At 42.0% G+C, this 27,253-nt stretch overlaps 1 protein-coding gene across 2 annotated transcripts in view; it reads left to right on the top strand.

Annotated features, from left to right (window-relative positions):
• Window positions 1–27,253, top strand: part of MED27 (mediator complex subunit 27) — a 255,637-nt gene that overhangs the window by 210,142 nt on the left and 18,242 nt on the right. The window contains exons 6-7 of one of the 2 annotated variants that reach the window (XR_012897207.1): window positions 6,754–7,227; window positions 12,662–12,703. Coding sequence is in view for 1 of the 2 variants with exons in the window: in XM_075905682.1 (XP_075761797.1) it covers window positions 12,662–12,703 (42 nt within the window). In the remaining variant the exon portion in view is untranslated. The remainder of the gene's footprint in view (window positions 1–6,753; window positions 7,228–12,661; window positions 12,704–27,253) is intronic. The other variant, XM_075905682.1, reaches the window with a different exon arrangement.

Below are 27,253 nucleotides of genomic sequence, written 5' to 3'. Positions count from 1 at the left end.
TTATTGTAGTCCTCAAGAAGTTACTTGTTCGTAATAGTGTATTTTGGACAGCAGCTATTGGAGGAAGTGTAACCTATGTTTCTGAGAGGGATTTACTTTATGAAAAATTCACCTGGCTTGAACCCCTACATTCTTTTGACTGCACACACTCCATATGGCTCTCAGCAGAACATCAAAAGATGATAATGGGACCTGACAGCCTTCAGCTTAGTTTTATTTTCTCTTTTCAGCGTGGAATAGGCTCAATGGCTGAGACACCCACAAGACTCACCCTTGCTAGTAACAAGTACTGAGCACCTTTGTCATTCACATTCTTTCATGAGCTTTCTCCCCTTATTATGAATCCCATTAAAATACAAAGTTCTTTCTAGCTAGATGAGTACATGGCCCCCATAGGCCATGTTATAATGAGAGTTTTTTATTCAAAAGATACCCGTGTTTTAGCACATAGCAACACATTATATACTGACCCTTCAGTTCAGTGACTGAGTTTGAACCTCTCTTCCACTCAAAAGGTTAGGAGCTATCTGTTAAAGGGAAGTATAACTCAATTTTCCAGGTGAGAGATTTTCCCTTTCAAAGTGAGGAAAGTAGAAATTGCTGGTTTTAAATCTGCATGCCTAGTAATACAGATTAGGCACAACCTCACTTATCCATCAGATACATCATGGAACAGGAAATATTTGGATTTGAGTGATATGACAGACCCAAACCAGCTGGCTGCAGTAGCTTGGTGGATGGTAAATGTACAGGCAACTGAATAAATAGTTTCTGTTTCCTGAGAGACCAGGGCAGGGTCTGCTGGAGAGCATTTAGGTCAGTCAGACACCTGGAGCCAATTAGGAGCAAGCATGAAGCAAAAGAGAGACAGGCTAATCAGGTCACCTCAGCCCATTAGGGACCTGCTGATTTAAAAGGCTTCCCTTCAGAGAAGGAGGAGCTAAGGACTGAGAGTGCGGAAGTGTGCTGTGGAGGAGCAGGAAAGACTTGTGCTGGTACCAGAAAGAAGCTACTGGGAGAGGTTGTTTGAGGAAGTGGCCCAGGAAAAAGGCTGCAACACTGGGGATAGAGGAAACACTGCCTGTTGCCACTGCCTTAGAGTCTCTGGGCCAGAAATCAGAGTAGTGGGAGGGCTTAGATTCACACACCAATGCAGAGAAGAGACTGAGACTACGGAGGGATTTCACCCCAACCCATTGACTGGCCTATGATGAAAGTGGCTCAGTACGCTGTAATCCTTACCTTTAGTAAAGGGTAAGAGGTTAAGTTGAGGGCCACAGTGAGCCTCTGAGGCTAACACTAAGCACCTCAAAGCACATGATCCCCCATGGCAAGGCTGGAGCTTTGCCACAGTGAATAAAAGCAGGCTCTTAAACATCATAAAACCCCTGCTTTTGCATGCAAATAAAATGATAATCCTACTCATTTTATAAAGCATTGATAACTCAATGGGAGGAATGTACCATTTCAACTTCACTTCCTGACTTTGCCAACGCCTGCAGTGAGACTGTATGAACCTGACACACTCACTTGTCAGGTCACTATTCCACTAGACTAGTTCAGGACTCTTATCAGTCCCAAATCTGAAGAGCCAAATTAGTTGCAGATATAAGCAGGCATAACTCCATTGAGTTTGATGAAGTTGCATCTACTTTAACCAGCAGAAAATTCGGCTTCAAAATTGTTGAATGAATAGATATGTGGTTGGCTAGTGTGCCCAATTGGAGTGCATATTGACAAGCAGTGGGCTACCTTTTTTTCCCTAATTAAATATGTTGGTAATTGGAGAGGAAGAGTAGGACTGAATTCAGGCAGTAATGCTCTTTACTTACTGTGTCCATGGGGAAGGTGCAATTACAGTAAATTCCATATCCTTTTCTCATGACAGACACTGTGGGTAAAGCATTTTAAAGTGGCTGTCTAGTGCTGCTCCAGCTTTTCTACTCCCAGCCTGAACCAAAAAAGAGGTATTCAGAAGAGACAATGAATAGAAGGAAATGGAGAGAATTGTGGAAACATTTCAAACAACTTTATATGTACAGAGAGTGAGGAAGAGAGTCAGTATTTAGGATCACAAAAGAAGTTGGAAAAGTTAGAACAATGGTAATAGTTGCATTGTGCTTTATATGTTTAAATTGCTATACAAACATCATTCACTTAATTTTCCCAACATCCCAATGAGGCAGACACAGTAACATTTTAAAGTGAAATGTGCATAGTAAGTGGCTTGGAGGAAAAGGTGGGGAGTTTTGAACAGAAGAGGTAGCAGAAGTAAGAGGAACCACCTGGATTGAGAGTTCCAACACTGGAATAGGAGGCCAAAACTGCAATCAGTCAGAGTTTAGCCAGGTCTTAGATTTATAGGTGCAGTGAGTTTGGTGGATTCTCATGGACACTGTTGAGTCACACATGTTGGCATAGTTAGAAACAATTGGTAGTTGTGGGAAAGAAAAAAAAAACTGGGATCAGAATAGCCAGAATATTACAGGTCATTATGGAAATACATTCAGATAGCTGAGAGAGGAATCTGCCAAATAGTTAACTTGTATTCTGTCCGAGTGACTAATTGCATTTGATACAATCATTTTTATTCATATGAAAAAACTGTATTCAAAATGAAGAGGAAAAAATAAATCTAGCAGATGGTCTTAACCTAATACTGCACAATTGGACAATGTCTGTTTCGGGGCGGGGAGGTAATTTCTGCATATTGGCAAAGACATGAGAGCCAGTAATTTTCTGGAAAAAGGTAAGGAAGGTCTGATTGGATTTGTACTATGGATAAGGTCTATACAGGCAGTCCCCGGGTTACGTACAAGATAGGGACTATAGGTTTGTTCTTAAGTTGAATTTGTACGTAACTCAGAACTGGCTCCAGATTCAGCCGCTGCTGCTGAAACTGACCAGGTGCTGATTACAGGAAGCCCGAGGCAGAATTGCTCTGCCCCCAGCTTCCTGGAATCAGCCACTGATCAGTTTCAACAGCGGCTGAATCTGGAGCCTGGGACAGAACAGCTGGGGCGCTGCCGGGTAGGTCCCCCCCAGGACCAACTCAGCAGCACCCAAGCTGCTCTACCCCAGGCGTCCACAACTAAAGCCTCTGGAGCAAAGCCTTGGAGGTGGGGACCCCGCCGCCTCCGCGGCTTTGCTCCGGGTGTTCCTGGTCTGCTCGGGGTGTCCCTGGTCTGCTGGGAGGGGTCCCCACAGACCAGGGTCACCCCGAGCAAAGCCGCAGAGGCGGCGGGGTCCCACGGCTGCAAGGCTTTGCTCCGGAGCAAAGCCTTGGAGGCGCGGGACTCCGCCACCTCCAAGGCTTTGCTCGGGGTGTCCCTGGTCTGCTGGGGACCCCCCCCAGCAGACCAGGGACACCCAGAGCAGCTTTTCTCGCCCCAGAGGACGCGGTGGCGGGACCACTGCGCGTCTGGGTGGTCCCACTGCCCGCGAGTTCCGGGGCGAGAAAAGCCCCGTTCGTAAGTGCGGATCCGACATAAGTCGGATCCGCGTAACTCGGGGACTGCCTGTATTAACTTGCAATATTGAGGAACTGCAGATTCTTCAATATTAATTTCCTATCTAAACTTTGATAGCAGGAGTCCTGCCATGAATGAGACTGAAAGTAGGACCTTCTGTTCTCAGCCACGTGCTACTAGCAGCAAAAAATCATGGAAATGTAGTAATGGACTTTATTTATATCAAATAATATCTGTTATTACTTTTCTGAAATTTTCCATGGCTATTTAAATTTAAAAGGTTTAAAACTAATAAAAGAAAATTCTTCTTCACACAGCGTGTAGTCAACCTGTGGAACTCCTTGGCAGAGGAGGCTGTGAAGGCTAGGACTATAATAGAGTTTAAAGAGAAGCTAGATAATTTCATGGAGGTTAGGTCCATAAAAGGCTAATAGCCAGGGGATAAAATGGTGTCCTTGGCCTCTATTTGTCAGAGGCTGGAGAGAGATGGCAGGAGACAAATCGCTTGATCATTGTCTTCAGTCCACCCTCTCTGGGGCACCTGGTGCTGGCCACTGTCGGCAGACAGGATACTGGGCTAGAAGGACCTTTGGTCTGACCCAGTACGGCCGTTCTTCTGTTCTTATTCCACAAGTAACCCACAATTTTTTTATAATTATCTCACAGTTCAAATAGAGCCTTAATTATGAAGCATTCAAAAGACCTGCTGAACTTGCCTTTGCCAGAGTGCAAACAATACAACACACCTTTTTGTTGGAAATTTTAAAAACCAATAGACCTGGTGGCTTTTTCCATGCTATAATTCTGTATTCTAATGGTTGTGCAGTCTCCTCTGCTTTACTGCTGGCCCGTACAATCCACCACATACTGATGCATTTTAATTAGTCTGTAGCTGTAGTGGTGGCAATGTGCCATCCCCAATTTCAAACTTTGACACACTCATAGTGCACTGGAATCCAGACATGAAAAGTAATTATTAGTAATGCCATCCAGATTCTTGAGAAAATAAATCCGTGCACCTCATTCTTGAGTGCAGGCTTCCATGAACTGAGCCATTAATATCCTAATTCTGCTAGTAGAAATAAAATTGCATTCAGATTCTTTTAGAAAGATAAAGTAGGTGAGGTAAGATCTTTTATTGGACCAATTTCTGTTCCTGAGATAGAGCAACAGAGCTTTTCTTCGGGTTTGTTTGGCATGCTGACAGGCTGATTTTCTGTGAATACAGAGATGTGGAAGAACCATGACATGGCATATTTGGCACAGGTGTTAACATTAGTCCACAGCCAAATACCTAATTCTGCATTAGTTAGACTTAATTAAAGAAACATAAGTGTCTCAGCTGAATTATCATGTTAAGGAACTTGGGTTCTGTTAATGCTGTGGCTTCATTAATTACCCCATATCAATAAAAAAGGCAGCTTTTAGCCTCCCAGCGTAAGAGAGGAAAAGAAATAGTAGTATCAAAGGAAAGCTTCAAAGACAGCCAGAACTGTCTCTTGGGTAATTTCTGATCCCTGCATTCTTTCCACTTCAAAGCTGGATGTGTGTGTGTTGGGTGAAAGGGGGGGGGGGCTGAATCCGATTTCTCTAATAAGTGTTGGCACCAGCCGTGTTTGATATTAGATGCAGGGAACATTTTGATTTGTTATCGCCTTTGAAATCGTTCAGACGACCTTCAGAAAATGGTCTCTTGTTACTTATGCTAGGGACGGTTTGGGAGAGTGGGGCACTGGGGTGGGGGGAAACCAGTTTAATTCAGATGCAGAGGATGTCCTGAAATTGTGCTTTCAGCAGTTTTTTTAGATACAAATGTGTGTCTTGATTGAAAGTGAAAAGTTGAAGAATAATAGATCTGTAACAATGCATTCTTTAGTACGCCTGCCTTATTTCTCTGTTTTCATGGAGAAAAGTAGCCAGTCCTTTAAGATACCTGCATGGTTGGTTTTTTTTAAACTTGGATAACGTCAGGTCTGTAAGATATTCATTACTTATTTGACATGAAGACTCAAAAGCCACAAAATGAACATTCTGTATCTATTGAATTCATTCAAATGCTGCATCTTAAATATAATTTTTTACAAAATTTTGACTCAAACTGAGGATGATTGTATATTTGGCTTGGAGAATGATCATCATTGGAGAGTAAAACTGAACAAATATATTTTACAATTGTAGAATAAGGTTTGTAGAATAAGGTTTGCAGTCAATCAGCCAACCAATGTTCAGTTAGATTAAAATAGAAAACAAACTCTAAATTTAAATTTATGTATATCTTAAATTGTAAAGTCAGCTTTATAAACATGCATGTTTCATTACTAAAATATAATACTACCTTTCCCTGTTCCTGTATTGTCTGTCTCCAGTCACAAAAAAGGTAGTTGCTAAGGTCCATCTTTTTCATGCGTGTCCCACTAAATCCTGCCATTAGCACTCCCCTACTACCACCAAATCAAGTTAGTTTCACGTCCTGACCTTGAACGTCCTTTATGATTCTCTCTCCATCTTTGACTCTTCATACTTATGTCATCCACTACTGTCTCTAATTAGCTTTGTGAACTTAATATTATCTTCTTCTTCTCTTCCTCTCCTCTTCTCTTCTGTCTACACTGCAATCATGGGAAAAATCAGAATAATTATATATCTATACTTTATTTTAAAGAAGGAAGTTCACCAAAAAAACCGAACCTGGTTTAATTCACTGTCTTAAGAATGCAAACTTTAGCAGAACTTAGTAAATAGGATCTGTTCCTATTTGTTGCTAAACCCTTAAACTGTTTGATTTCTCCTTTGCACAAAAATGTTAAAATGTATAAACAGTAATATAATTAAATTACAAAAATAACTCCAGAGCAGCATTAACATTATTCATTTAAGCCCAAGCATAAGTCTTTGCAGGATTGGGGCTGTAGGCTGAGAGTTTTTTGGGACATGTATTGTGTTTACTTTGTACAGGGCTGCAGTCCTGTTTTGGTCAGAAAACTCATAATCACTCAAGGCCAAGTATACTTCCTGGTGCAAAGGAACCAAAAATCATAGCTATCCTTAAATTGCACAGAAATATTAGTTTATTCTTGTGCCATTAAAAACTCTTAATTCTGATATACATTCAAACACATCTCTTCCTCATAGCTGAAAAAACTTGTGATCTAAAATTCTTCATTTTAAACTGTGCTTATTTTTCTGGATGGCTTTTTTTTTAAATTGTCTTCAGGTGACCTTGGTCCATTTCTTGTCTTCCATAATGTCAAGTAATCCTGTGCTAAACCTCATTCTTCCCCAGGAGTGGAGAGCTTTTATCTGGCTTCAGCAGTTTCGCTTCCCCAGCTCACTGGGCTTCAGCTGCTATGCTGTTGTTTGGGCAGCAGCCCAAACTTTTGGCTATTTCCACTTCCTGGCTACAAGCAAGACATGCCCACTCTGACACCTTTTACTCCCTGCAGTCTGGCATCGTCGGGACCTGACCAGTGCTGAACCAGAGAATTTGCCAAACCACAGGAGGCCAATATTTGTCTAACAGCATTATCAACACTTCTATTGCATACTGGGCTCTTAGAAGATATTTAGGAGTAAATTAGTGCTAAATAACAGCACAGAACACTGAGAAAAAGGACTGATGACCATAAAGCTTTATGGGACCATTAGAAACTTGGCCACACCCAAAATAAGTGGACATCCATCTAACTAAAATCATGTCGGATCATGCATATTGCTGGACAAGAGAGTGCTGGACTAGAGAGATCAACCTGTTTCTGCAGTAAGTTTGATTTCCATAAGATTTGCAAATAAGAAATTGTATCTATACAGTGGCCTATAGGAAGTAAGCTGGAGGTCAACAAAGGAGGGAGGAAGATGCCGTCTTTGCTACATCTGCTGAGACAGTATGTTCTGAAGGTGGTGATAAAATTGCACTAGCACATCAGTTGTGCTTGTGTAAATGTGAGAGTCAGTCCCTTTTTTGAGAAGTGTAACCTTAACTCCTATTTGTTGTTTTTAGCTCCTATAGTCTTAAAAAGTAAAATGCACTGAAACCACAGTATCCACAACCTTAATTCTAGTTTAACAACAGTAATGAAACCTGTTTGGGAATCGAAGTGCAATATACAAAGGGGCCTTTTATCTGCTCTCTGTAGACCAGTGCTCTAGCTCAATGTGTTCTGTGTCAGTTGTTGCTGAATTACTTAGGCATGGACATAGACCCAGCAAAAGGTTACAAGAAATGCCCTTGTTATAGAGACAGGGTGAAATTGATAAATATTCACACAGATCAGCACAGTCTCCTATAAATGAGCTTAGGAGATTTTGCTGGCTCTAGGGTGGCACATTGGTTCAAAAAGACTCATTTATGAGATCTCATAGTACAGCTTTAATAAAATTAAACTTAAATACCATATGCCTTATTCATTGCAAAACAAGGAATATTTTATTTCATTAGGTGTGTGCAGATAGGTGCAATGTTGTCTAGTGGACAAAACAGTACAAAGTCGTGACTCCTGGAAATCTGTTGTATCTCTGTGAACTCGAGCAAGTCACTTAATCTTTTTGTACCTCAGTTTTCCCCATTTGAACAACAGGATAATATATACCCATTTCATAGGAGAATTCTAGAAAATAATACATTTTTGTTTAAGGCTGGAAGGGGCCATTATAATTCTTATTTCAAGGATGATGCAGACCATAGACAGTCACTTATTAATTCCCACATCAAATTTTTCTTTGAGCTTTAGCATAACTTGTAAGGCCCTGCTTGCATGAGTAGTCTTTAAATACATGATCAGCTATATTAAAGACATGGAGTCACTCAAGGCACGTCTACACAGCAGGGCTAAAGCTGAAATAAGCTATGCAACTTGAGCTATGTCCATATCGCTTATTTAAGCTTTTGGCAAGAAGTCTGAGAAAGAGCACTCTTTCTCCAACTTCCCTTACTCCTCGTACAATGAGGGTTACAGGAGTCTGAGTAAGAAGTCCTCCAGCTGGACATTGTCAGCATTATGTCAAAATAACTGCTTGCTGTGTATACGCAGACTGAAGTTATTCTGAAATACCGCTGCTGTGGAGGCATAGCCCCAGATATGTTTCTTCTTTGAAATGGGTCTCCCTGGGGCTGCTTAGCTGTAGGTGTCTTGGCACTCCTGTATTTATAATCTGAACTTTTTAGCTACAGTATCTCTGCAAGGTACACAGACACACAGCACCACTTGCACCGCAGCAAACATACCAATGCATGCACACTGACAACAGTCCCAATTCCTTCCTTACCACTCCCGGCTTGGTTGGAACCCAGCAGTGCTCCATGCTTACTACTTGGTATTATTGTTAGTTATTAGATAGGATTAGATCTTTCCCTTGTTTCATGGCTCCCTCCACCCTTTTAATTGTTAGTTTAAGAAAAAAAAGAAAAAAAAGGCATTTTCTCTTGTTAGTAGTTATTCGGATTAGAGTAGTCATGCCAGGCTCCCCTGAACTTAAACAGTACCTGACATGCAAAATGTCTATTACAATCTCTGATGGGCATGCCCAGTTGATGTGTGGGGCAAGATCATTCTCCGAAGAGCTGCCATCACTGTAAGAAACTCTCTTTGAGGTCTTTAAAAACGAGAGAGCTTCAGTTAAAATGCCTCACGATGGAGCAGGTAGAGAAGCCAGCCTCAGAAGCAGTTTCCCAGGCCTTACCAACCCATACCTCACCGACAGTGGCTTCTGACCAAGGGTCATCTGCATCTCAGGAGCCTCCGGCCAACGAAATGGCTAAGAGGAAGCACACTTCACTCTCAGCAGATAATCTCTTGTATGGTCTATCCTCTCAGCAGAAGCCTTTCTTGGCACCCAGAGTACAGGCTTCGGGGGATGCGCAAGCACCAGGGAAGTCCAATACAAATAAAGCCTGAAGGGCAGTGTCCTCAAAAGATACACACCCTGCAGTCTCAGTACTAAAATCTAAGAAGACAGTCCCTGCGCCATCAGTGCCAACAACGTCGATACTGACACAGTCGGTACCCGAACTGTCACATCAGACCGTGACTAAGGGCTGACAGGAACTGCTGGTACAGACACCGACAAAGTCAGTACCGACACCGCATACCGATGTTTCCCTGGTACCGATCACATTGAAGGCACGACATGATATGGTCCCGCAACAAGTCCAGCCCTCCACATTGTCGGACGGGCATACTATCTCAGGACCAGAGTCGTGTTCTCCTTCCCAATGTCCACAAGCTCCATCTCAAGGCCTGGCTCCTCCAAGGCTGATCACACAGGACCTCACCTGTTCAGAAGAAGTTTGGAATCTAATCATGAGCTCTTGCAAAAAGAATACAAGACAGACCAATTTGCAGAAATGGCACTGGTTTCTCTAAGTGGGCCACTCACAGAGCACTTCAGCACAGCTGATGATAGTCTTTGAGTACTTCCTTTCATAGAAGACACAGAACCTTTCAAATTCATTGAGAAAGGTCCATTTAGCAGTTCTTTCTAGTGAGCATGACGGCATAGATAGCCACACTATTTTTTCACATCCGACTACCAAGAAATTTTTAAAGGGTCTCAATAATATTTTTCTCCCATAGTGCCTCTTGGGATCTCAACCTTGTCCTTAACACCTTGACCTGCTTTCCATTTGAACCGATGACAATATGCTCCTTTTCACACCTTTCTGTAAAGGTAGCTTTCTTACTCGCAATCACGACAGAAGAGTCAGTGAGTTGGCCATTTTCATAGTGAATCTGCCACTTAGAATCTTCTTCAAGGACAAGATTGTGCTAAGATAACACCCAAAACTTCTCCCAAAGATGATGTCTCAGTTCCACCTCAACGAACCTATACACTTACCCGTTTTTTTTACCAAAAGCCTCATCCTGATGCTAATGCAGCACAACTTCACTCTTTGGATGCTCGACAGGCGATTGCCTTTTACCTAGATAGAAAAAACAGTTCAGATGTTCTCCCAGGCAGTTCATTTTCATAGCAGATCATCCCAAAGGGCACATGCTCTTGAAACAGAGCCTTTCAAGACGTATAACAGATTGTATTAAAGCTTGCTATGACATCAATAAGGTGGCACTACCAACTCAATTGCGGCACACTCCACCAGGACGGTAGCTGCCTCCACGGTCTTCCTCTATAATGGGCCCATCACAGACATTTATAGGGCAGCAACATGGGCCTCTGCACATATCTTAACAAAACACTATACAATAGATACTTACACTTCACAGTGTGTCAAGTTTGGGGTGGCAGTCCTCTCTGCCTCCCTCTAGTCAGGCCCGAAGCCCCTCCTTCCAGATGCTCATGGTACTGCTCCATAATCACCTACCAGTGGAGCACTCACAGGGACACCCCTTGAAGAAGAAAAGAGAGGTTACTCATCTTGTGCAATAACTGGTCTTCAAAATGTGTGTCCTGAGGGTGCTTCACAACCCTCCTTCCTCCCCTCTGCTTCAGAGCTGGGACACTGCTGCTAAAAAGTTCCAATTATAAATGCAGGAGCACCAAGATACCTACAGTGGAGCGCCCACAGAGACACCCATATCAAAGACCACCCGTTATTGCACAAGGTGAATAACCTCTCTTATTACACAAGCAATGTATCTTAGATATTCACATGTCTATTGCAAGTAAAGCACTATGAGTCATCCACTGATTTATGGTAACATAGAAGTGCAAAATAACCTTTATAGAACACACTTTAAAAAAAGTGTGGACCTTATTGTATATAATCCTTCTGATTCTCACATGGTATATTAGCTACCCTGAAAACCTCTAGGCATTTTCACATGTGTGAACAGACGTGTGCACGTGTGAACAGGGCTTTCTTGTGCTGAGAATGTACAATGGTCTGTTATAAGTATATATCAAATGTTCCTTATTTTATTCCTCTTATTGTAAAATTAGCCCAGAAATGCTCGGTCCTGAAACTCCGATAATAGAAAACATTGTTTATGTGGAAAATACCACTTTAAAAGTCCGGCACTGCTGTTTTTCTTGTTATATCCCACAGGACGCTGCAGCTCTTGTGTGTGTATATAACTCAAAAGCGACACAACTGTTATTGAAGTCAGTGGAAGTTAATATGGGCTGTAGAACAAGTGGAAAGGGTTAGGCAGTGTAATATTTCAAAGGAAACTGCTTTTAATATTTATTAGGTGGCCTAGCACCAAGGCACTCAAGGTTCCATACTACCATATTAAAACTACAATAAAAATACTATAACTCATTTCATTAGTTGTATTTGTATGTAAAGTGTCAGTAGTTGAATCCAAAAGTATAATAAAGGGTGTAGCCTTCACTGTAATTTCACAGATGACAAGTTTTCTTGTGTTAAATCCTCAGTGACAAGGATTCAAGGATATCTTCAGCATGAGATAAAAGAAGTCAAATTCTATGTATTTATATGAGCTGATTTCTTTTTCTCTTCAATTAATAGTGTTAAATGTGTAAATTTTGTGTCAGCCCATCTGCTTTTAGTTATGGGAAATCCTAACAACTGGCTTAAGATTGGACATCTTTTTAAATTTAAGGCTACAGTTTAGCTTTAATTCCATCCCTTTTGCATCACTCAAATGTAGGGGCATAACTGTAACTTGAATTGCTCTACTTCATTGGCACAAAAGGAACAGAATGCAAAGTAAAATTTGGCCTTGAGTCTAGACAAGTGGTCAGATTCTAAAACTGTTTTGGGGATTTCCCATTACAAAATATAGATGCTCCTGTCACTTTTTAAGTGTAAATAAGAGTTCTCTATAGAGAGATGCAAATAAATATTGGAAGTCTATTGGCCTTCCATGTAGCCATTATCAGTTGGCAGTTTCTTTTAGGTAATTTAGGTGGGTCTTGACAGATTCGAAAGATGAAGTAGAGTGACTTTATAGACTATTATTTGGAGCAATTAACTCATTAGCATTAACTCAACTTAATCAAGTCTAGTGAATGAATGCAACAGAAAAGTCCCAAAACATTCTGTTGAGGTTGAGCAATACACAGTTCCAGCCTGCACACTGGAAACCCGGGTAAAGATTGGGTCTCTGCTAATGTTAAGAAACCAATATGCTGCTTTGTCTCTTTGTTTATATTGATTATTTCTAGTACTCAAGTATTTTATCTATTTTTCAAGACAAAAGTTAGTCTAATAAAATGTTCATATGAATCCATGTGTCGCAATACAGCATATAACTTTTTTTCTTACTTCATAGGTTGACATATGGTCCAAATCCAATTATCAGGTTTTTCAGAAGGTAAGTTCCACACCATTTATCTTCTACTCAATGCCTGTAAGAGAAGTGTGGGTTCTGTGTCTTGTAGAACTTCTTGTTTTTCAAGACCATCAATTTACAAAAGCAGTTAAATCTTGTGTTGTGTCAGTCATCATTAATGTGATTAAAAAACTTGCATCACGACATGCAAAGAACAAAATATAATCTCTAATGATTGAAGATAGTAACTAGGACAAAAATAGGATACGCTTTTTTGTTCATAGGTTACTTTACAATTCTATCCTAGAATATCTCTGACCTTACCTCAGGTAATCTGAGACCAAACTATGTGACTTTCTGCTCTTTAGCCTAAGAAATCATTTTCACTTACTTACTTTTCAGATTTCTTTCTAAGTAGTTTAAATCTAAAATTCCAAGCTTCTGCGTTCCTTAATTGAAAGGGGAAAGTATACCCTCTATAGAGGGGGAAGTCAGCAGTCATCTTATCCAAATTGCTTGAAAACAAATTCCTCTTCTTGTGGTTTAATTTTAATAAGTCAATGGGACTTTGTGATGGATAGGAGTATTGCTGGCCAGCACCTGGTGACTAAGGGGTTACACTCAGGTAGCTAACAAGGTTGTTGGCAGGGATCCAGAAGAACCAATGGGGATAGAGTGCTGAAATTTGAATTGTATAAGATACCGTGTCAGTTTTCTTTGTGAGGGAGAGTTAAACCAGGAGTTTGAGAGACACAGAATGATTTAAATCCAGGCATGATTACCATTCCTCCAAGGAATTTGGGGCATGGAAGTGGACTGAACCCAAAAGGGATCATGAGTAAATAAAGGGGAAAAGTGCTGAGGAGTCCTGTGGCACCTTATAGACTAACAGATTTATTGGAGCATAAGCTTTCTGACAAAGTGGGAATTGCCCACGAAAGCTTATGCTCTGATAAATCTGTGAGGGTATGTCTACACTACCACCCTAGTTCGAACTAGGGTGGTAATGTAGGCAACCGGAGTTGCAAATGAAGCCCGGGATTTGAATTTCCTGGGCTTCATTTGCATCTCGCCGGGCGCCACCATTTTTAAATGTCCGCTAGTGCGGACTCCGTACCGCGCGGCTACACGCGGCACGGACTAAGTAGTTCGGACTAGGCTTCCTATTCCGAACTACCGTTACTCCTCGTTTCACTAGGAAGCTTAGTCCGAACTACCTAGTCCGTGCCGCGTGTAGCCGCGCGGCACGGAATCCGCACTAGCGGACATTTAAAAATGGCGTCGCCCGGCGAGATGCAAATGAAGCCCGGGAAATTCAAATCCCAGGCTTCATTTGCAACTTCGGTTGCCTACATTACCACCCTAGTTCGAACTAGGGTGGTAGTGTAGACATACCCTTAGTCTACACTAAGGTGCCACAGGACTCCTCGTCGCTTTTAAAGAAGAAAAGTGTATCTAGTCACGATGAGGGTATTTGTCTTTGTTTTTGTGATTTGGTTGGAATTGCTCTGTGTGAATCTATGCCTCCCCTCCCCTCCCCCATTCACCGTCTAAGAGTTGTTCCCAGAGATTTTCTCTCTGTTTTAATTTGTTTTACTTAGGTGCTCTGTAACACCTAGCAATCAAATATGCTTTATCAAGTATAGCTTTTGTTTTGTTGATAAAAATAACTTTTTAAAGGTGATGATTTGATTTTTATGTCTGGGAAAGTACAGTAGGTCTTCTTTCTGTATGTCTACAAGACTCAGACTACGAGGTCAGCTACCAGAGACTGCAGCTTGTTTTTCTCTTTGTTTTTTTTAAGCTCTCTTGTGGCAGAGGATCTTGGGTTACCCCTGGGGAAGGAAGTCCAAGTGCTTTCTTCCCAGGTTCAAGAAGAAAGGAGTTCGTTTTACTTGGTGGTAGCAATTGCTTTGTTTATTTCTCAGAGGCAATCTATCTGTGAGACTGGATTTTTTGTTTTGTTTTGTTTTGTTTTTTGTAAGCAGTACCTAGAGGCCAAGCTATTTAAAGTCTTTGTGAACTCCCACCTTCTGCACTTGTGGTGCCAGAGTGGGGATCAGCCCTGACAGACTTGAACATTTTATCTTAAAGCTAGCTATTGGGTCTTCCTGTCCTCTTATGCTCCTTTAAACTAAAGTAATTCCACTGAAATAGGGCGGATATTCTTCAAATGTGAGAATGGTATGAGATGAAAATAAGCCCACTAAGTATAAACCTGCCAATAGTTGAAAGACACTTTAGATAGTGTGCTTTTTTTCAAGGCAAGTGAAATAAAATTTCTCTGTAAAGTCCTCTGGTCAGAATGCTAGAAGTTCAATCTGAGCTGGGCTTTAAATTCCAATTTCATTGCATTCAAGCCACAGTTCAAGGAATATAAGGCTCAAGCTACTATATTCCTTTCATCTACTTCTGTAGTTTATGTAACAACTATGGGTCAGGGACTCTAAAGGGCATAAAAGCAGGGGTCAAAACTAAAGTTGTATCACCTGTATTTGTGCATAAATGTGTCCAAGTTTTAGAACTCCCTCCCAGGATTTCATGTGCAGTCAGAAGAAAAGCAGTTTTGACCTATGATATTAACCTGCTAAAGATCAAAGTGACAGCTTTTTGGGAGGTAGGTAGCAGTCCCTCCTTGACTAGCATTAAGGCAGAAAGAATACCACTGTAATTCTTTCTTTACTCAAAGACAGGTAAAGGAGTCTTTCATCAGTTAACTCTTCTCTCTCCACAAAAATATTTTCTTTTCTGTGTAAGATAGAGAAGAATGCAGTGTAAAATATTTTAGTGTAGAATTAATCTTAATAATCATTTATCAGTAATGTCTTGAAGTAATTATTGCAATGGAACAGGTTCAGGTTTATGTAATTAAGTGCATCCTGAAATTCTCCATATGTGGTTTACATTATGATCTCATGAGGGAGAAACAGAACCTTTTTATGTGTTTGTGAAGTGTCTACAACATTTGAGAGATAAAGGTATTGTAATTCATCAAAATAGGCATTCCTTAGATGTTTTAACACGTTTTTAAAAAGGACCAATCAATTTGCTAAGTAATAGTTCTCACCTCAATACAATCAGTTTTAACACATGGGTAGAAGTAGCAGCTACATATTCTAAACTGTAAATATAATTGGTAAAAAGATGAGGAATTCTTTTATTTTCATGCCACTTGTTCAAAGCCAGCCCAATGACTGCATAATAGTTTGTGAAGCAAGCTGGAGGTCTCAATACAGTTCTTACTTGTCAATCCACATAATAGCCACCATCACACTGGGTGCTATTGGGCCCTATAATTTTACCTAGCATCTCACTCGGGCAATAATTAGAGTATTTTCTATAGATACAAAATGAACATAAAAATTAGTTTGGCAGAAGCTTAAGCATATACAGTGGACTTCCCCTCCCTGATGGTGGCCTATTAGGTCAGAAGTGAAGTAGTTTGAGGAAATATAGGAGAAGCCTGTAATCCCTTTGCCCACATACCCCTCTCCTGTGGATAATGGGAAGTTTTTTTTCACTAGTACTGTCACTTCAACACATTAAACTCATTAAATGTCCTTTTAAAATGTTAAGTTAATTAAATTCAGTGAAATATCTAGGATTCTGGCTTCAACACAGACCAGTAGTGAAAAGACTTTAACCATCTCATATCTGTCAAGGGGCTTTATAAGAAATAAGTTATTGGTCTCTCTGCCAAGCTCTCAGAGCACAAGTGCATATCATACATAAAAAACCCCACCAAAATTGACATATAAATCTACACCTTTAATACTCTGTGTAGTTGTGGTCTCTTCATCTAAAATATATATTAAAATTGGAAAGGGCACAGAGAAGGGCAACAAAATCTATTAAGCATATGGAACAATTTCCCTGTGAGCAGTGCACTGGCACCACGCACGCACGCGGGGCAGGACCGGCCCCGAGCACTCGACAGGTGCACGTTAATACCCCAGCGGGCGCCATAGCACCTGCAGGCAGCACATTGGGGACCACTGATCTACAATCTACAATTTCATTCATATTTGAAATAGAATTAAAGTATCTGAATAATAAATTAGATTCATTCCTGTCCAGGCAAACTAATCAGCTAATAAAAAACAGATTAATTTAAAATACAAAATATATGGCTGCTGGAGAGAGGAAGTATTATCTAATGGCTTGAGCAAAGGTCTATTATGCATGGTGTTTAAGTTAGGTTCTCATTTTTACTACTAACTCATTGTGCTACCTTGAATAATCACTTACCTCATTGGGTGTGGCTAAAGTACACTCCTCTGTCCGCAGAGAGATGTAAATTAGACACATCGAAAGTGCAAATGAAATGGGGATTTAAATATCCCGTGCTTCATTTGCATAATGACAGCCGCCACTTTTTTTCAAAATGGGGCTTTTTGGAAAAAAAGGCGCAGTTTAGACATGGCATTTTCGACAGAAATGCCATGTTTCGAAAGATCCTGTACAAAAAATGTGAGTCTAAACTGTCGGGGGTGGGTTTCGAAAAGCTCCATTTTGAAAAAAAAAAAGCTGCGGCTGCCATTATGCTAATGAAGCACGGGATATTTAAATTCCCGTTTAATTTGACCCTTCGATGTGTCTAATTTACATCTCTGCTGACAAAGGGGTGTAGTTTAGACACACCCAATGAGGTAAGTGATTATTCAAGATAGCACAATGAGTTAGTGGCAACAATGAGAACATGTCTATTATGCATGGTGTTTTAAGTTCTTTGTTCAAGCCATTAGATAATACTTCCTCTCTCCAGCAGCCCTTTCGATATGTCTAATTTACATCTCTCTGCCGACACGGGTGTAGTTTAGACGTACCCTTAGTGTATTGGTTTCCCAGTGTTTAACATAGGGATTATACTTTCCTGCCTCAAAGGAGCACTGTATCTTCTTTGCATTGGTTTGAGTGCATTGGATGAAAAGCATTATAGAAATGCAAGATATTACTTCCTGAGTGTCACTAGCAGATTTTATAACTGTGCACTAATAGTGAAATAAATTAAAACTAGGATCGATGAAAAATATAGTCAACATTTCTGAACAGCTGCTGGAAAATGCTGTGATTCCACATAATCACCTGTTGTTGTAATTTTTCTTTTTTTATTCTCTGAAGTTATGCTCCCATCAAATTCTTTTTAATACCTTGGAATAATGATATACACTTGAACGTCTTTAATCCTGCAGTCTTGGGAAATAGGCTATACAGGAATCTGGAATTTTCCATAACATAGGTGTTTGCCATACTGAAGGGTAAACAAATTCTAGCTTCGAGGAAGGGAGGGTGGGTGCAGGAGCATGCTGGCAGAGAGGGTGCAGGATCTGGGAGAGAAGGTGCATGAAGGGGAATGGGGGCACAAGACCTGGGCGTGAGGGGGATGGAGGTGGAGCACTTACTCGGTGCCCCACTCCCAGGAGCACACATGGCTCCACACATCCCACCATTCCCAGGTACCACCTCCAATCGCTGTGGGACCAGGGTGGGAAGAGTCTCCAGAGAAGCGCTTAACTGCACTGCTATTTTTCCAGGTGAGAGGAAGGGGGAGCTGTAGCTCTCCCTATCAGGATCCAAACCTTGGAGATTCCTAGTTCAGGGACACCTGGATTAAGGAGGTTCAGGTATAGCAGAATGAACTACAGGGAGTCAGATAATGTGTTGAAAAATGATTGTACTCTGACATACCTAAATCTTCAGTATAAATGTTTCCCTGCCATTTTTTAAAATTCATTTCTGCCTATCTACCCATATCACAATATATCTGTATACACATCAAGAAAGATTTCATGGACAATCAGTGTTCACCCTTTGTGGAAATGGCAATTTTTTTCACCTTCTCAGAAGATCAACAGTGACTTTTGCCAAGGAGGCTGGGAAGCCCTTTGACTCTGTTTCCTTAACACTGCAGAATGCATCATTGTTTTGAAGGGCAAGGACATTTATTTTTAAAAAGCTGAACGTACTTCCCAAACTCTCGTCAATGACAATATAACAACATCTGGAGCTCAAAAGATACCTGCTTATGGAAGTTGCAAACCTGTCAAATTCTCACAGGACTGCAGCATGACTTTTTAGGTTAAGGACCAGAGACCCATGAGCCTTTATCTAACCCTGTCAAATGAAGCTAAATTTGTCCTGACTTTTGTTTGCAACCTTTGGCTGTGTCAGCAAGCCTTTTCTCTCCTCCTCATTAGATAGGATACCCATCTGTGTGTAATACCAAGGGGGAAAACTCCCAGTGGGCCCATTACCGCTAAAGTGTACAGTCATTTAGTAAGGTTCCCTGGAGACTTCTTGAACTTCGTCCTGGGGTGAATAAGCTTTATAGCCATCAAATCTACCAGCAGGGTAAATCTCAGAGAATGGAACTTAAAAATGGGGCCGTGGGAATATTTGAAAGGACAAAACCACAAACAATAGAGAAAAGGTTTCTGTTTCCATATTTTTCTGACATTTCAACTCAGCAGGTGTGGTGACTGTTTTGATCTCTAACATCCCTATTTTAACATCTCATATATCTTCATTCAGTAACATAGGAGGAGGAATAAGACACGATTTTTAGAAATATTTACTGTGTTTATATTTTGCTGTGAAATCTGAAAAAGAGATGAGGAGTGTAAAACTCTAAAGAGATGGGCAGAGAACTGAAAGATCATATTGTAACTTCATAGCTTCTCATTCAAAAGAAAAGCAGAAGAAAAAAAGGATGGTACTGTTGTTTTTATTGTAGAGCCATGAATCAAACACTCTACTTGCAGCCAACTTCTAGCCTCAACTATATCAGTTGAGCCCTTCAGTAACAAAATATAGTTTCTCTGTCTAATTGTAATTTATTTTTCCTTAGCAACTCCCCCTCTTCCCATTAGTTATTTGATCCATTTGACCATGTGTAAATGCCCAAATATAACTGCAAATTGAGTTTTGAACCTACAGTACACCTGGTAGTCTAAAACTGGGTTACCCTTAAAAGAGATTCCCAGTAATAAGACTGCAAGTTAGTTCTATGCTGGTTTCCAAAGTACAGCAGGGACTAAACAATCCTCCAGGTTTCTTTGAGATCTTACCAACATTTGAACCCAACTTTCAAGAAATTTGAGAAAGTTGATAAAACCAGCCAGCAAATTAGTACATTATTTTTTGATTAATTGTTAAACAGTTGCTTAGATTTTTCCTTTGTGCAGTTAGTTGTGATATTTAAAATATCTAGAGGTAGGAGGACATTATGGATGATAAAATAATGTGTAGACTTAAATGTATATGTACATGTTTTATAAGGCGAATCATGTTTCTATCTTATTCAACAAGCTGTTGGTAATATAAGGAGATGATCATAGTCTAAAATTGCAATTTACAAAATCCTGTGATAATAAGGCAAGCCAAAGGCAACCACAAGAGAACTGAACATGTGAAATAAAACATACCTTCCAGAAAAGAGCACTTTGAGTATCCCTATATATCCTAGTTTTTGAGGTTCTACTTCTCCAAATTTTCAAATGCTAATTTCTTGCCAGGAGGAGACACTGTAGTACATCATTGACAGTTCCTGAGGCTATTTGCATTTCTTGCTATGCATCCGGGTCCTTGTCTAAGAGGTTTGCAGTTCCAAACTAATGACGTTCAGGGCACAATTGTCACCATTACAAGGGCACATAAGTATTGTAATGTATGAAGATGTATTCTTGTCAATAATATCTGAATAAAATAATGTGTGGAATGAATGCATGCATGAGCTGAATATTGGGCTATTGATGATGCCTGCTCAAAGAGAGAAGATGGACTGTTCAAGGGTCACCTAGCTGATTGCTTGCTTGCATGATCAGTACTTGGCTGTAGCTGGTTAAGCAAAAATAAATGTCTGTTCAAGTCCAAAGAAGAAAACTAAGCAGATTAAATGTTCTTGGTTCTCTTGGAGGTTTTGGACACTGCCACCAAATCTTATCCTTCAGGAAAACTATAGAGAAAAGGTACCAGGAGGAAGAGCCTGTGATAAGGAAGGGGCTGGGGAGAGCCATGGGGAGGTGGCCCAGGGGATTGTAGCTGTCACGCAGCTGATACTGGAGATGTTATAGACAGCTGCTATCACAGGGTCCCTGGACTGGAACCTGGAATAGAGGGGTGGGCCCAGGTTCCCTCCACTCCCATTACACCATGGCTGTGTCTAGACTGCAGGGTTTTTTCGAAAAAAGTAGCCTTTTTTCAAAAAAACTTCACCTGCGTCTAGACTACAGCCACGTTCTTTCGAAATTAAATCAAAAGAACGTGGCTTTTCTTTCGATAGTGGTACTCCTCATTTCACGAGGAAGAACGCCTTTTTTCAAAAGTGCTCTTTCGAAAAAAGGCATTCTTGAATGCAAACAGGGCTTTTTCGAAAGAGAGCATCCAGATTCCCTGGGTGCTCTTTCGAAAAAGCGACTCACTTTTTTGAAAGAAGAGGTTGCAGTCTAGACGCTCTCTTTCGAAAGAGGCTTGTAGTCTAGACGTACCCCATGAGAGAGAGTTGATTTGACAGGGGAATGATCCAAAAGGGAAAGACTAATTTGGAAAAAAGTCTGTTCTGTCCCTGCACCACTTAGAGGAGCAGCAGAGACCATGGGATTTGGTCCCCTCTCCTTTCCCCATGCTCGCCAGTAACGAGGGTGGCTAAATAAATGGCAAGCTTCTGCCCAGGGAAAGTGCCTGAATCGAAGGCTGCCATGAGCCTTTGAGATGAGCAGTCTGCCTGAAAGCTCGGGACCCACCAAGGCAGAGGAGCTTTGTCACAGTACCAATAGGAGATGTCTAAAGATAACTACAGCACTTGACCCAAGGCTTAGGAATCTGAAGTGCCTTCCAAAATCTGAGAGATGAGGTGCAAAACCTGCTGTGAGAATTCTTAAAAAAACAGCACTCTGATTTGGAAATTACAGAACCTGAACCACCAAAAAAGAAAATCACCCTTCTCTTGGGTGGCATCTGATACAGATGATGAAAATGAATGTGCGTCAGACCACACTAGGAATGTTGGATAGCGGGTAATAGAATAGCAGACTAACAGCATGAATTCTTAGTGGTTAACTGTCTATTCTATAGTCCCTGAGGGTGGGGCCAGCTGCTAGTACACTCTGGCCCACTCCTGGGGGGAGGCCACCTGCCACCCCATGCTGCTGCCTCTGATACTGAGGCAGCAGTGTGCGGTGACAGCATCCCCTGTCCACGGGGGGTCCGAGCTCCCCACAGACAGAGGCTGGTGAGATGTGGAGGGGGTGGGAAAGGCTGCCACAAAACAGCCTGTGCTGCTTCCACGGGATGCAGAGCAGCCTCTGTCCACAGGGAGGACTCCCCGTGGACAGGGGCTGCTGCCGCAAAGCAGCCTCTGCCCACGGCAGGCCCAGGCTTGCTGCAGAGGCTGCTCCGCATCCTGCGAAGATTAACTGATAAGTTTAGGATAAGCATGTCCTCTGGACTGGTGGTCAAAGCATGAAAGGGCATATAAATGTTTAGTATATCTGGCACGTAAATATCTTGGAACAGCGGCTACAACAGTGCATGCAAATGCCTGTTCTCACTTTTTCAGGTGGTATTGTGAATAAGAATTGGGTAGCATTATGTCTTGTAAATGTTTGTCATAGCAATTTGCCGAACATGAAGTAGGACAGAATGGAATTGTAGGCTCTAAAGTTTTACGTTTAGTTTTTGACTGAAGTTATGTAAAAAAATAATTCTGCATTTCTAAAGTTCGCAATGAGATTGCACTACAGTACTTCTGTGAGGTGAGTTGCAGAATACTACAGGTTCAACCTCTGTGGTCCAGACTTACATAGGCTGAGCATGGTTCAACATCCCCATGGGTGATTCCAGGCTGGAGCATTCATGGGGAAAAGCTGGCTACCATGCTCAGCAACTCTTCCCTCACCCAAGAGCTTCCAGACCACCACAAATAACTCATTTGCGGCACTCAAACTCAGAGAGGGCGGGAGAGGAGCAGGGAAGGAGGACACTCAAGGAAAGAGGCAGGGTGTCTGCCTCTTCCCCGGAGTGCCCCCTCCCCCCCCCCCCCCACACACACACACACTCTGTCCTGGCTCAGTCAATGCTGGCCTTTCTGCTGTCACCAGCTCTGGGACTCTGCTCCACTGGTGGCAGAAGGGCTAGAACAGGGCGGTATTGCCTGTGTTTCTTTTGTTTCTATGTTTCCAGTGCCAATATTTGTAATAACATATAATATAAAGTGAGCAATGTACACTTTGTATTCTGTGTTATAATTGGAAATCAATATATTTGGAAACAGATGCTGATCTGTTATTGTTTCACAACACAATTAAAACTGATTAATCAGGATTTTTTTAAAATTTTGCAATTAAATGTGATTTTAAAAAAATCATTTAACAGCCCTAAAGCTGATGAATGAATATATTTTCTTCTTTTCTGTTTTTTGTGACCTCACCAAAGTACTTTTGCTCCTGTTTTACAAAAGATAGTGATTCTCAGGCTTTTTTCTTAGAGATTGAGTAGGATCTGTTTATTCATCTCAAGTATACTACTTTACTCTTTTCAATAATACAAGAGTGAAAAGGCACTAAATTCAATTGCAAGGCAGCATATTAAAAACGAATACAAGAAATTTTTCTACACAAGGCATAATTAACCTGTGGAATTTGTTGCCACAGTATCTCATGGAAGACAAGAGTTTAGTAGGATTTTAAAACAATAGATCATTATATAAATGTTGAAACCATTCATAGATACATTAGTTTTGGATGTCAGCCCTTATGATTGAGGTCCTCACAAGGAAGAAATCGGAAGGGAACCACTTCTATTGGTAGGCATGGGATGCATAGTTCTAGGGATGGGAGTTCCACGACCACCACCCCCAAAAGAAGAAGGCGGGTGGTGGTGGTCGGGGACTCCCCCTTATGAGGGACTGAGCCATCCATCTGGAATCTCGAGAGGGGTGCTGTTTACCGGGAGCTCGTACTCAGGATGTGACTGAAAGGCTTACAAAACTGATCAGACCTTCGGATCGCTACCCCTTCCTGCTTCTCCATGTGGGAACTAACAATATGGCCAAGAATGACCTTGAGTAGGTTACTGTGGATTACATAGAGTTGGGAAGACGGATCAAAGAATTCAGAGCGCAAGTGGTGTTCTCGTCCATCCTCCCTGTTGAAGGGAAAGGACTGGGTAGGGATCGTCGAATTGAGGAAGTAAATGCGTTGTTGCGCAGGTGGTGTCAGAGAGAAGGCTTTGGTTTCTTCGACCATTGGACTCTGTTCCAGCCACAAGGAATTTTTGGAAGAGATGGGATCCACCTAACGAAGAGAGGAAGAAGCATCTTCGCGGGCAGGCTTGCAAACCTAGTGAGGAGGGCTTTAAACTAGGTTCTTTGGGGGACGGTGACCAAAACCCTGAGGGGAGTGGGGAAATCGGATACTGGGAAGAAATGCAAAGAGGAACAAGCAACAAAGGAGGACTCTTGATTCAAATGGAGAGGCTAGGGCAATCAGCTGGTTATATAAGGTGTTTGTACACCAATGCGAGAAGTCTGGGTAACAAACAGGAAGAATTGGAGTCCCAGGCCCAGGCCCAGTCCAAGATCTATGATTTGATTGGGATAACAGAGACTTGGTGGGATGACTCGCATGACTGGAGCGCTGTCATAGAAGGGTATAAACTGTTCAGGAAGAACAGGCAGGGGAGAAAAGGAGGAAGAGTTGCACTGTATGTAAGAGAGCACAATGATTGCTCAGAACTCCAGTATATAGAGGGAGAAAAGCCTGTTGAGAGTCTGTGGGTCAAGGTTAGAGGTGTAAGCAAGAGCAGTGATGTTGTGGTTGGTGTGTGCTACAGGCCGCCGAATCAGGTGGATGAGGTAGATGAGGCTTTCTTCGGACAACTGAGAGAAGTTTCCAGATCTCAGGCCCTGGTTCTCATGGGGGACTTTAATCACCCTGACATCTGTTGGGAGACCAATATGGCAGTACCCAGACAGTCCAGGAAGTTTTTGGAGAATGTTGGGGATAACTTCTTGGTACAAGTGCTGCAGGATCCAGCAAGGGTCTGTGTGCAGCTTAAGCTGCTCACAAACAGGGAGGAACTAATAGGGGAAGTAAAGGTAGGTGACAACCAGAGAAGCAGTGATCATGAGATGGTAGATTTCAGGATCCTGAGCAAAGGAAGGAAAGAGAGTAGTAAAATACACACCTTGAACTTCAGAAAAGCAGACTTGGACTCCCTCAGGGACCTGCTGGGCAGAATCTCCTGGGATGCTAACATGAAGGGGAAAGGAGCCCAGGAGAGCAGTATTTTAAAGAAGCCTTATTGAAGGCACAGAAAGAAACCATTCCAATGCATAGCAAAAGAAGCAAATATGGTAAGAATCCGGATTGGCTCACCGGGGAAATCCTTGGTGAACTTAGGCACAAAAAGGGAGCTTACAAAAACTGGAAACTTGGACAGATGAGTAGGGAGGGGTATAAATGTATAGCTCGAGAACGCAGGGGAGTTACCAGGAAGGCGAAAGCATAATTGGAATTGCAACTCGCAAGGGATGAGAAGAATAACAAGAAAAGTTTCTACAGGCATGTTAGCAGGAAGTAGGTGATCAGAGAGCATATGGGGCCCCTACTGGATGAGGGCGGTAACCTAGTGACAGATGATTTGGGGAAAGCTGAAGTACTTAGTGCTTTCTTTGCCTCTGTCTTCACGGACAAGGTCAGCTCCCAGACTAATGCGCTAAGAGATGCAATATGGGATGAAGGTGGACAGCCTTTGGTGGGGAAAGAACAGGTTAGGAACTATTCAAAAAGCTAAACGTACATAAATCCATGGGTCCGGACTTAATACATCCAAGGGTACTGAAGGAGTTGGCAAATATCATTGAGGAGCCTTTGGCCATTATCTTTGAAAAGTCATGGAGATTGGGAAAAATCCTGGGTGACTGGAAAAAGACAAATCTAGTGCCCATCTTTAAGAAAGAGATGAAGGACGATCCAGGGAACTATAGGCTGGTCAGTCTTGCCTCAGTCTCTGGAAAAATCATGGAGGGGATCCTCAAGAAATCCATTTTGAAGCAGTTGGAAGAGGGGAAGGTGATCAGGAATAGTCAGCATGGATTCATGAAGGGCAAGTCGTGCCTGACCAATCTGATTAGCTTCTCTGATGAGGTAACTGGCTCTGTGGATATGGGGAAGTCAGTGGATGCGATATAACTTGACTTTAGCAAGGCTTTTGATACAGTCTCCCACAATATTTTTGCCAGCAAGTTAAGGTAATGTGGATTGGATAAATGGACAGTAAGATGGATAGTAAGTTGGCTGGAAGGTTGGGCCCAGTGGATAGTGATCAACGGCTCGATGTCAGGATGGCGGTCGATTTCTAGTGGAGTGCCCCAAGGTTCGGTTCTGGGACCAGTTTTGTTCAACATCTTTATTAATGACCTGGATGAGGGGATGGATTGCACCCTCAGCAAGTTTGCAGATGACACTAAGCTAGGGGGAGAGGTAGATATGCTGGAGGGCAGGCATAGAGTCCAGAGTGACTTAGACAAATTGGAGGATTGGGCCACAAGAAATCTGATGAGGTTCAACAAGGACAAGTGTATAGTCCTGCATTTGAGACGGAAGAATCCCAAGCATTGTTACAGGCTGGGGGGACCAACTGGCTAAGCAGCAGTTCTGCAGAAAAGGACGTGGGGGTTACAGTGGAATGAGAATCTGGATATGAGTCAACAGTGTGCCCTTGTAGCCAAGAAGGCTAATGGCATATTAGGTTGCATTAAGAGGAGCATTGCCAGTAGATCCAGAGATGTGATTATACCTCTTTATTCAGCTCTGGTGAAACCACAGCTAGAGTATTGTCCAGTTCTGGGCCCCCAATTACAGGAAGGATGTGGATGCATTGGGAAAGGTCCAGCGGAGGGTGACCAAAAAGTTTAGGGGGCTGGAGCATATGACCTACGAGGAGAGGCTGAGGGAGTTGGGTCTATTTAGTCTACAGAAAAGAAGAGTGAGGGGGGATTTGATAGCAGCCTTCAACTTCCTGAAGGGAGGTTCTGAAAAGGATGGAGAAAGGCTTTTCACAGTAGTGATGGATGGCAGAATAAGGAACAATGGTCTCAAGTTGCAGTGGGTGTGGTCCAGGTTGGATATTAGGAAAAACTATTTTACAAGGAGGGTGGTGAAACACTGGAATGGGTTACCTAGGGAAGTAGTGGAGTCTCCATCCCTAGAGGTGTTTAAGTCTCGGCTTGACAAAGCTCTGACTGGGTTGATTTAATTGGAGATTGCTCCTGCCTTGGGCATCAGGGTGGACTTGATGGCCTTCTGAGGTTTCTTCCAGCTCTGTGATTCTATAAGCCAACCTCTAGGTCAAAAACATCTACTACAAGAATTTTACACTAGGGATGTTCAAGTTTAACCAATAGTGTGAGTCTTAGCAGTTAAGGTTAATCAGTAAGGCTGGAGCGGCTACCCGCCTGCCTTGGACAGAGGGTTGGTCCAGGGGCCTGGAGCAGCTTTTGTCCACAGTGAGCCAGGATACCCTACAAGCTGGGGCTGCTGTGACTGGGAGTGGAGTGGCATTCCAGCTCAGCATCAGGCTGAGGGGAGGTGT

The sequence above is a fragment of the Pelodiscus sinensis genome, chromosome 22 (assembly GCF_049634645.1).
Source record: "Pelodiscus sinensis isolate JC-2024 chromosome 22, ASM4963464v1, whole genome shotgun sequence".
Classification (NCBI taxonomy): Eukaryota; Metazoa; Chordata; order Testudines; family Trionychidae; genus Pelodiscus; species Pelodiscus sinensis.
Note: the sequence above shows the minus strand (reverse complement) of the source record. Positions and strands in the feature narration are given on the sequence as shown.